The following is an 11370-nucleotide window of genomic DNA, read 5'->3' as shown; positions in this document are numbered from 1 at the left end:
GCAGGGATCTGTGCTAGAACCCCAACTGTTCACATTATATATTAATGATTTGGAAGAGGGAACTAAACTAAACTAAACAACTTAGGTTAGAATTAGGACAAAGGTTAAAGCAACTCAGCCTTCCCTTTTGTATTTTCCTGCAGTGGTTCTGAACAGCCCGGAAGGTTCTTGGTCAGGATTGTGGCAGGGTTGTGTAGAGGTCACTGACCGTCATTAGGCATGGTGAGGATGGGGATTTGTGTGATGGATCCGTTCCGTCCTTCCACTCTCCCCGCTCGCTCGTAGATTGTGGCCAAGTCCGTGTACATGTAGCCAGGAAACCCCCGTCTCCCAGGAACCTCCTCACGGGCTGCGGATACCTGGGAAAGCGAGGGGGGAGGGGAGGGGGGAGAGGGGAGGGGAGTGATGGGGAGATGGGAGAGGGGGAGGGGAGAGTGATGAAGAGATGGGGAGGGGAAGGGGGAGTGATGGGGAGATGGGAGAGGGGGAGGGGAGGGAGGAGTGATGGGGAGAGGGGGAGGGGAGGCGGGAGTGATGGGGAGATGGGAGAGGGGGAGGGGAGGGAGGAGTGATGAGGAGATGGGGAAGGGAGGGGGGAGTGATGGGGAGATGGGAGAGGGGGAGGGGAGGGAGGAGTGATGAGGAGATGGGGAAGGGAGGGGGGAGTGATGGGGAGATGGGGGAGGGGGAGGGGAGGGAGGAGTGATGAGGAGATGGGGAGGGGAGGAGGGAGTGATGGGGAGATGGGGGAGGGGGAGGGGAGGGGGGGAGTGATGGGGAGATGGGGAGGGGGAGGGGAGGGGCGAGTGATGGGGAGATGGGGGAGGGGGAGGGGAGGGGGGAGTGATGGGGAGATGGGAGAGGGGGAGGGGAGGGAGGAGTGATGAGGAGATGGGGAGGGGAGGAGGGAGTGATGGGGAGATGGGTGAGGGGGAGGGGAGGGGGGAGTGATGAGGAGATGGGGAAGGGAGGGGGGAGTGATGGGGAGATGGGGGAGGGGGAGGGGAGGGAGGAGTGATGAGGAGATGGGGAGGGGAGGAGGGAGTGATGGGGAGATGGGTGAGGGGGAGGGGAGGGGGGAGTGATGGGGAGATGGGAGAGGGAGAGGGGAGGGGGGGAGTGATGGGGAGATGGGGAGGGGGAGGGGAGGGGCGAGTGATGGGGAGATGGGAGAGGGGGAGGGGAGGGTGGAGTGACGGGGAGATGGGGGAGGGGGAGATGGGGGAGCCAGAAATAGTGTTAGACTGCACAACGCATCAAATTTCATTGGTTCCATTTCATAACAATCATCGAACACTAACTGGACAGTTAGCGGACCAGACCTATTTACCCTATTGACCCCATCAATCCATTCAGCCCATCTAACTCTCCTATCCCTTCTGCACATCAAAATCTGAATATTTTTTCCTGGATCCCAAAAAATGGGAATTTTTTCACTTGAATCAGAAATATAAACCTGCCACAGTTCGCCAGATGTGTTTGCACCTACCATTGCAATGTCACTATATCCCAGTACATGTGACAACAATAAATCAAATCAGTTTGAAAAGGGCCTCCCAGGATTTATGCTTCTTGGTATGGTACATTTATGGTACATTTGTGAGTGTGTTCAGAATTTTTTTTTATTCCTTCATGGGATGTGGGCGTCGCTGGCTGGGTCAGCATTTATTGTCCATCCCTGAGGGCATTTGAGGGTCAACCACATTGCTGTGGGTCTGGAGTCACATGTAGGCCAGACCGGGTAAGGACGGCAGATTTCCTTCCCTAAAGGACATTAGTGAACCAGATGGGTTTTTCCGACAATCGGCAATGGTTTCATGGTCGTCAGTAGTCTTTTTAATTCTGGGTTTTTATTGAATTCAAATTTCACCATATGCTGTGGTGGGATTTGAACCCAGTTCCCCAGAGCATTACCCTGGGTCTCTGGATTACTCGTCCAGTGACAATATCAAACTGAGGTGTATTAAGGTCAGGTGAATGCTCTCCCTTCATCATCCTTTAACTCGGACATCTGATGGAAGCTGTTTTAACTGCTGCATCATTGGCGGCCATGTCTTTAGCTGCCTGTGATGAGGAATTCTCTCCCGAAACCTCTGTCCTCCTTTAAGACACTGCCTGAAACCTATTCCTTTTGTTGGCTGTCCTAATATTTCCTTCTTCGTCTTGGTGTCAATGTTTGTTTGTTATTGGCTCCAGAGTGGGTGATGACTTTGCGATAACTCCATTCAGTCAGACACTGGAATTTATTCTACTTATTTCCTCCACTTGCTGTGGGGATGCTTGAATTCACAACACTATAAGATTGTTAGTCCGATTCCTGATCAACTTTAAACTGCTTTTGGTTATTAACCCACTATTCCCTGGTTTTTCTTTCCATGTCGCCGTCGCCTTTGAACTCTGAACCTTTCCTTCTGTGTCTCGATTTAAAGTGGCTTCTGTGGTTTCTCACCTCATGAGGGCCTCAGTTTCTCACCTCACTCAGGGTCTCAATTTCTCACCTCACTCAGGGTCTCAGTTTCTCACCTCACTCAGGGTCTCAGTTTTTCACCTCACTCAAGGCCTCAGTTTCTCACCTCGTTCAGGCCTCAGTTTCTCACCTCACTCAGGGCCCCGATTTCTCACCTTGTTCAGGCCTCAGTTTCTCACCTCACTCAGGGCCTCAGTTTCTCACCTCACTCGGGTCTCAGTTTCCCACCGCACTCAGGGTCTCAGTTTCTCACCTCACTCAGGGTCTCAGTTTTTCACCTCACTCAAGGCCTCAGTTTCTCACCTCACTCAGGGTCTCAGTTTCTCACCTCACTCAGGGCCTCAGTTTCTCACCTCACTCAGGGTCTCAGTTTCTCACCTCACTCATGGCCTCAGTTTCTCACCTCTCGCAGGGCCTGTTTCTCACCTCACTCAGGGTCTCAGTTTCTCACCTCTCGCAGGGCCTGTTTCTCACCTCACTCAGGGTCTCAGTTTCTCACCTCTCGCAGGGTCTCAGTTTCTCACCTCGTGAGGCCCTCAGTTTCTCACCTCGTGAGGGCCTCAGTTTCTCACCTCACTCATGGCCTCAGTTTCTCACCTCACTGAGGGCCTCAGTTTCTCACCTCTCGCAGGGTCTCAGTTTCTCACCTCGTGAGGGCCTCAGTTTCTCACCTCACTGAGGGCCTCAGTTTCTCACCTCTCACAGGGTCTCAGTTTCTCACCTCGTGAGGGCCTCAGTTTCTCACCTCGTGAGGGCCTCAGTTTCTCACCTCACTCATGGCCTCAGTTTCTCACCTCACTGAGGGCCTCAGTTTCTCACCTCTCGCAGGGTCTCAGTTTCTCACCTCGTGAGGGCCTCAGTTTCTCACCTCACTGAGGGCCTCAGTGTCTCACCTCTCGCAGGGCCTCAGCGTAGGAACTCATGTCTGTCAGGATAACCAACACGTGTTTCTCACATTGATATGCCAGGAATTCGGCTGCAGTCAAGGCGAGGCGTGGAGTGATGATGCGTTCGATGCTGCATGAGAGTTCACAGCAAGTTCAAATTAACATTGGGCTCGAATCCAAGGAGCAGGAAGTTGTGTTCCAGATGTACAGGACTGTGGTTAGACCTCACCCACAGCACTGCGTTCAGCTTTCCTCTCTTTAGGAAGGATATATTGCTTGGTGTGGGATCATTCGCTTGGCTTGAATTCCCTTGACTTGAGAAGGGTAAAGGCTGATTTAATTGAGATGATTCAAGGATTTGATTGGGTCGATAGAGAGAGATGATTTCCTGGGTGGCGGGGGAGCGGGGGGGCGCGTGGGGGGGTGAGTGACTTGGAGGGGAACCATTCTTATGTATCTGCTGTCCTTGCCTTTCTAGGTGTGAGAGGAATACCCAGCCAGGATGTTTTTGGTGGGAGATTCAGTGAAGGTAATGCTACAGAATGTCATAGAATCATAGAATCCCTACAGTGCAGAAGGAGGCCATTTGGCCCATCAAATCTGCACCGACCACAATCCCATCCAGGCCCTATCCCCATACCCCCATGCATTTACCCTAGCTTGACCCCCTGACACTAAAGGGCAATTTAGCATGGCCAATCCACCTAACCTGCACATCTTTGGACTGTGGGGGGAAACTGGAGCACTCGGAGGAAACCCACGCAGACACGGGGAGAATGTGCAAATGGGTCCCTGGCGCTGTGAGGCAGCAGTGTTAACCACTGTGCCACCATGCCACCAATAACCACAATATAATCAAAACACCATCCAGGCCCTGCCCCCTTCAAGTGCCGCCACGATGGGCAGTGCTAAGGTGCCCGGTGGGCATTGCCATGGTGCCGGGCTGGCAGTGCCAAGGTTCCAGGCTGGCACTGCCCAAGAGGCACCCACCCTTGTCCTCAACCTCCCGGTGGGGCTCAATGGCCTCCGTTTCTACCGGCGAGAATGTACAAACTCCACACAGACAGTGACCCAAGCCGGGAATTGAACCCGTGTCCCTGGCGCTGTGAGGCAGCAGAGCTAACCACGCTGCCACTGTGCTGCCCATGTCAAGTGGATTTGGTTAGACTCTTGATCATTGCCTGGCAATTGTGGGGTCCGAGTGTTATTATCACTTTTCAGCCCAAGTCCGAATATTGTCCAGAACTTACTGCAGATGGACACACACTGTTTCAGTATCGGAGGAATTGTAACTGAAAACTGAACATCAAGGGATATTCATCAACAATGGCTTTTTGGAGTCTCATAATCTCATCAAATATCACAACAGGCTTGATGGGCCAAATGGCCTCCTCCTGTTCCTTTGTTCATCTGGGGATCTTTCTGTAGTCCCTGCCTTCCACCACTTGGTGACACTAGTGGACCATCTAGGTGTCCAATGGTGTCCCCTAGTGTCTGGGGATGGAAACTGCCCCTCAGCCTCCACCTCACACACCACCCCGTGTCCTGCTCCAGAGAGTGACTGACTGGCTGTGAATCTACCCTGATTCTTATCATGCTCGAATTAAAATTAATTTACAACAAATCCTTCAAACCTTTTCCAACTCCCATCCAACAAGAGACTTCATTGATTCAAGGCTACCGTTCAGGGCTACGGGCCAAGTGCTGGTAAATGGGATTAGGTGGAAGTTCAGATGTTTCTCACGTGTCAGTGCAGACTCGATGGGCCGGAGGGCCTCTTCTGTACTGTGTGATTCTATGATTCTCACTGCGGTTGTTAAATTTGCAATACTTGCAGCGAGAAATTGGAAAAAAAATCTTGCATTTATTTATCTTAATTGGCAAATTACAAACATTTGTAAATGTTTGTATCTATACTGTTCACAACAGTGAACTTTACTCTGTATCTAACCCCGTGCTGTACCTGTCCTGGGAGTGTTTGATGGGGGACAGTGTAGAGGGAGCTTTACTCTGTATCTAACCCCGTGCTGTACCTGTCCTGGGAGTGTTTGATGGGGACAGTGTAGAGGGAGCTTTACTCTGTATCTAACCCTGTGCTGTACCTGTCCTGGGAGTGTTTGATGGGGACAGTGTAGAGGGAGCTTTACTCTGTATCTAACCCCGTGCTGTACCTGTCCTGGGAGTGTTTGATGGGGACAGTGTAGAGGGAGCTTTACTCTGTATCTAACCCCGTGCTGTCCCTGTCCTGGGAGTGTTTGATGCGGACAGTGTAGAGGGAGCTTTACTCTGTATCTAACCCCGTGCTGTACCTGTCCTGGGAGTGTTTGATGGGGGACAGTGTAGAGGGAGCTTTACTCTGTATCTAACCCCGTGCTGTACCTGTCCTGGGAGTGTTTGATGCGGACAGTGTAGAGGGAGCTTTACTCTGTATCTAACCCCGTGCTGTACCTGTCCTGGGAGTGTTTGATGGGGGACAGTGTAGAGGGAGCTTTACTCTGTATCTAACCCCGTGCTGTACCTGTCCTGGGAGTGTTTGATGGGGACAGTGTACAGGGAGCTTTACTCTGTATCTAACCCCGTGCTGTCCCTGTCCTGGGAGTGTTTGATGGGGACAGTGTACAGGGAGCTTTACTCTGTATCTAACCCCGTGCTGTCCCTGTCCTGGGAGTGTTTGATGGGGGACAGTGTAGAGGGAGCTTTATTCTGTATTTAACCCCGTGCTGTACCTGTCCCGGGAGTGTTTGATGGGGACAGTGTAGAGGGAGCTTTACTCTGTATCTAACCCCGTGCTGTCCCTGTCCTGGGAGTGTTTGATGGGGACAGTGTAGAGGGACTTTCCTCTGTATCTAACCCCGTGCTGTACCCGTCCTGTTAGTGTTTGATGGGGAGATGCCGGCGTTGGACTGGGGTAAACACATCTCTTTAACCTGTCTTAATGCTCACTCCACCCATATTGTTTGTACCTTAAAGACTTGATTAGTTGTAAGTATTCGCATTCCAACCATTATTCTGTAAATTGAGTTTGTGTCTTTATATGCCCTGTTTGTGAACAGAATTCCCACTCACCTGAAGAAGGAGCTTAAGGCTCCAAAAGCTTGTGTGGCTTTTGCTACCAAATAAACCTGTTGGACTTTAACCTGGTGTTGTTAAACTTCTTACTGTGCTTGATGGGGACAATGTAGAGGGAGCTTTACTCTGTATCTACTCCCGTGCTGTACCTGTCCTGGGAGTGTTTGATGGGGACAGTGTAGAGGGAGCTTTACTCTGTATCTAACCCCGTGCTGTACCTGTCCTGGGAGTGTTTGATGGGGACAGTGTAGAGGGAGCTTTACTCTGTATCTAACCCCGTGCTGTACCTGTCCTGGGAGTGTTTGATGGGGACAGTGTACAGGGAGCTTTACTCTGTATCTGACCCGTGCTGTACCTGTCCTGGGAGTGTTTGATGGGGACAGTGTAGAGGGAGCTTTACTCTGTATCTACTCCCGTGCTGTAGCTGTCCTGGGAGTGTTTGATGGGGACAGTGTAGAGGGAGCTTTACTCTGTATCTAACCCCGTGCTGTACCTGTCCTGGGAGTGTTTGATGGGGACAGTGTAGAGGGAGCTTTACTCTGTATCTAACCCCGTGCTGTACCTGTCCTGGGAGTGTTTGATGGGGACAGTGTACAGGGAGCTTTACTCTGTATCTGACCCGTGCTGTACCTGTCCTGGGAGTGTTTGATGGGGACAGTGTAGAGGGAGCTTTACTCTGTATCTACTCCCGTGCTGTAGCTGTCCTGGGAGTGTTTGATGGGGACAGTGTAGAGGGAGCTTTACTCTGTATCTAACCCCGTGCTGTACCTGTCCTGGGAGTGTTTGATGGGGACAGTGTAGAGGGAGCTTTACTCTGTATCTAACCCCGTGCTGTACCTGTCCTGGGAGTGTTTGATGGGGACAGTGTACAGGGAGCTTTACTCTGTATCTGACCCGTGCTGTACCTGCCCTGGGAGTGTTTGATGGGGACAGTGTAGAGGGAGCTTTACTCTGTATCTAACCCCGTGCTGTACCTGTCCTGGAAGTGTTTGATGGGGGACAGTGTGGAGGGAGCTTTACTCTGTATCTAACCCCGTGCTGTACCTGTCCTGGGAGTGTTTGATGGGGGACGGTGCAGAAGGAGCTTTACTCTGTATCTAACCCCGTGCTGTACCTGTCCTGGAAGTGTTTGATGGGGACAGTGTCGAGGGAGCTTTACTCTGTATCTGACCCGTGCTGTACCTGTCCTGGGAGTGTTTGATGGGGGACGGTGCAGAGGGAGCTTTACTCTGTATCTGACCCCGTGCTGTACCTGTCCTGGGAGTGTTTGTTCCTGGCACTGGGGTTATGAAAAACGAAGTGTTTGATTTTGTGGTCTAAAAGAGAGCAATCAATGCTGGGTGAAATGTATTTGAGCAAAGCTGTAGTCTTACGTTGGGTCATTGGCGAGGTTCAGGAACAGACAAACATTATCCATGGTGCCGTTCTCCTCAAAGTCAGACTTGAAGAATCGAGCTGTCTCCATGTTGACCTGTGAGTTGGGGGAGAAATGCAGACCCAGTCACTCCCTGGTCAGGCGCCAAGGCACTCGGGGTACTGATAGGTGGCATTACACATGCCAGCTGGAGCCCCGATTGATGCAGTGATTAGCATCTCCTAGCCTCAATGCCAGGTGATGGGGTTAGTCCCGGCGAGAGTGTCAAGAAGGAAAAGGCCATTCAGCCCTTCGAGTCTGCTCCACCATTTAACAAAATCGTGGCTGCCCTGATTAGAACCTCAAATCCCACCCACTCCTGATAACCTTTCACCTCTTGTTAGTCAAGTATCTATCCACCTTAACAATACTCAAAGATTCTGCTTCCAGCACTTCTTCAGAATGAGTTGCTAAAAACTCATCACCCTCCCCTCATCATCCTCTCCTCATCACCCTCTCCTCATCACCCTCTCCTCATCACCCTCTCCTCATCACCCTCTCCTCATCACCCTCTCCTCATCACCCTCTCCTCATCACCCTCCCCTCATCACCCTCTCCTCATCACCCTCTCCTCATCACCCTCTCCTCATCACCCTCTCCTCATCACCCTCTCCTCATCACCCTCTCCTCATCATCCTCTCCTCATCACCCTCTCCTCATCACCCTCTCCTCATCACCCTCTCCTCATCACCCTCCCCTCATCACCCTCTCCTCATCACCCTCTCCTCATCACCCTCTCCTCATCACCCTCTCCTCATCACCCTCTCTTCATCACCCTCTCCTCATCACCCTCTCCTCATCACCCTCTCCTCATCACCCTCCCCTCATCACCCTCTCCTCATCACCCTCTCCTCATCACCCTCTCCTCATCACCCTCCCCTCATCACCCTCTCCTCATCACCCTCTCCTCATCACCCTCTCCTCATCACCCTCTCCTCATCACCCTCTCCTCATCGCCCTCTCCTCATCACCCTCTCCTCATCACCCTCTCCTCATCACCCTCTCCTCATCACCCTCTCCTCATCACCCTCCCCTCATCACCCTCTCCTCATCACCCTCTCCTCATCGCCCTCTCCTCATCACCCTCTCCTCATCACCCTCCCCTCATCACCCTCCCCTCATCACCCTCTCCTCATCACCCTCTCCTCATCACCCTCCCCTCATCACCCTCTCCTCATCACCCTCTCCTCATCGCCCTCTCCTCATCGCCCTCTCCTCATCGCCCTCTCCTCATCACCCTCTCCTCATCGGCCTCTCCTCATCGCCCTCTCCTCATCGCCCTCTCCTCATCACCCTCTCCTCATCACCCTCTCCTCATCACTCTTTCCTCATCACCCTCTCCTCATCGCCCTCTCCTCATCGGCCTCTCCTCATCGCCCTCTCCTCATCGCCCTCTCCTCATCGCCCTCTCCTCATCACCCTCTCCTCATCACTCTCTCCTCATCACCCCCTCCTCATCACCCTCTCCTCATCACCCTCTCCTCATCACCCTCTCCTCATCACCCTCTCCTCATCACCCTCCCCTCATCACCCTCTCCTCATCACCCTCTCCTCATCACCCTCTCTTCATCACCCTCTCTTCATCACCCTCTCCTCATCACTCTCTCCTCATCACCCTCTCCTCATCACCCTCTCCTCATCACCCTCTCTTCATCACCCTCTCTTCATCACCCTCTCCTCATCACCCTCTCCTCATCACCCTCTCTTCATCACCCTCTCTTCATCACCCTCTCCTCATCACCCTCTCCTCATCTCCTTTCCAAACCAGCGACCCCTGATTTTTAAACATTGACTCCGTGTTCTAGATTCTCCGACAAGAGGAAGCATCCTCCTCACATCCACCCTGTCAATACCCCTCAGCATCTCAGATGTTTCAATCAAGTTGCGTCTTTCGCTTCTAAATTCCATTTGACACAAGCCCAGCCTGCCCAGCCTTCCCTCATAAAACATTCCTGGTGTCAGTCTGCTCAACCTTCTCTGAACTGCTCTCAACACATTCACATCTTTCCTTAAATAAGGAGACCAGTACCGTACACAGTACTCCAGATGTGGTCTCACCAATGCCCTGTACAACTGAAGCATAACCTCCCAACCTCTGTGATCCAATAAACAATAATATTCACAATAAACAATAACATTCTATTCGCTTTCCTCATTACTTGCTGTACCTGTTTACCAGCCTTTTGTCATTCATGCACTAGGACACCCAGATCCCTCTGCATCTCAGAGCTCCGCAATCACTCACTATTTAGATAACATGCTTCTCTTTTATTCTTCCGACCAAACTGTGGCATCGGTGTTAGAACAGACTGTTAAAAAAATTCCTGCATCGAAACATGACTTAAATACATTTCTTAAAGGCACAGTGTCGTCAGAACTTTCACTTTCTTTCTCACTTCGCCTCGGGGCTGGAGGAGGGATTTGGAATACATGAGGTTTCTCATATTCTTCCTTGTCAGATTTCCTCTTTCAAGCAAATGATGGATATGATACTGACGGACTTTCTCTCCAATCTTCACCAGATATGTGAATGCATCAAACCTCTTACAACTCCAATCGCACACTTCTCCTTATCACCTCAGTGATTCTTCACACTGACCTTCTGACCAGCACTGAACTCTCTCATTTTCCTGCATCAGCACTCACCTTTACTTTGTTTTGTATAACCTGATCGCAAATTCCTCTCAAGTGGATCAGGTGGTCAAGAAGGCATATGGCACCTTGCTTTCATCAGTCGGGGCAGCGTATAAAAATTGGCAAGTCATGTTGCAGCTGTATAGAACTTTAGTTAGGCCACATCTGGAATATTGCGTACAGTTCTGGTCGCCACACCACCAGAAGGATGTGGAGACTTTGGAGAAGGTACAGAAAAGTTTTAGAAAGTTTTAAAGTTTATTTATTAGTGTCACAAGTAGGCTTACATTAACACTGCATTGAAGTTACTGTGAAAATCCCCTAGTCACCACACTCCGGTGCCTGTTCGGGTACACTGAGGGAAAATTTAGCATGACCAATGCACCCTAACCAGCACGTCTTTTGGACTGTGGGAGGAAACCGGAGCACCCGGAGGAAACCCACGCAGACACGGGGAGAATGTGCAGACTCCACACAGACAGTGACCCAAGACCGGAATCGAACCCGGGTCCCTGGCACTGTGAGGCAGCAATGCTAATCACTGTGCCACCGTGCCGCCCCAGGATGTTGCCCGGTTTGGAGGGTATTGGCTATGAGGAGGGATTGGACAAACTTAGTTTGTTCTCACTGGAACATCAGGGACTGAGGGACGACCTGGCAGAAGTTTACAAAATGATGAGAGGCTTGGATAGAATGGATAGTCAGAGTCTTTTTGCCAGGCTGGAAATGTCAATTACTGGGGGACATAGAGTTGAAAGTAAAAGGGGGAAGGTTAAAGGAGATGTGAGATGCAAGTTTTTTCACACAGAGGGTGGTAAGTGCCTGGAATGCGTTGCCAGAGGAGGTGGTAGAAGCAGATACAATAGCAACGTTTAAGAGATATCTCGACAGATACATGA

The 11370-nt window shown here is 51.3% G+C and overlaps 1 protein-coding gene across 1 annotated transcript in view; it reads right to left on the bottom strand.

The window, feature by feature from the left end:
• Nucleotides 1-200: 200 nt before the first annotated feature.
• The window catches only part of LOC144487266 (V-type proton ATPase subunit B, kidney isoform-like), a 73264-nt gene continuing 62094 nt past the window's right edge, over nucleotides 201-11370 (bottom strand). The window contains exons 8-10 of the mRNA XM_078205351.1: nucleotides 7797-7894; nucleotides 3361-3484; nucleotides 201-359 (exon numbers count right to left, since the gene is read on the bottom strand). Coding sequence (XP_078061477.1) covers nucleotides 201-359; nucleotides 3361-3484; nucleotides 7797-7894 — 381 coding nt within the window. The remainder of the gene's footprint in view (nucleotides 360-3360; nucleotides 3485-7796; nucleotides 7895-11370) is intronic.

This window comes from Mustelus asterias, unplaced genomic scaffold, assembly GCF_964213995.1.
Source record: "Mustelus asterias unplaced genomic scaffold, sMusAst1.hap1.1 HAP1_SCAFFOLD_684, whole genome shotgun sequence".
NCBI lineage: Eukaryota > Metazoa > Chordata > Chondrichthyes > Carcharhiniformes > Triakidae > Mustelus > Mustelus asterias.
Note: the sequence above shows the minus strand (reverse complement) of the source record. Positions and strands in the feature narration are given on the sequence as shown.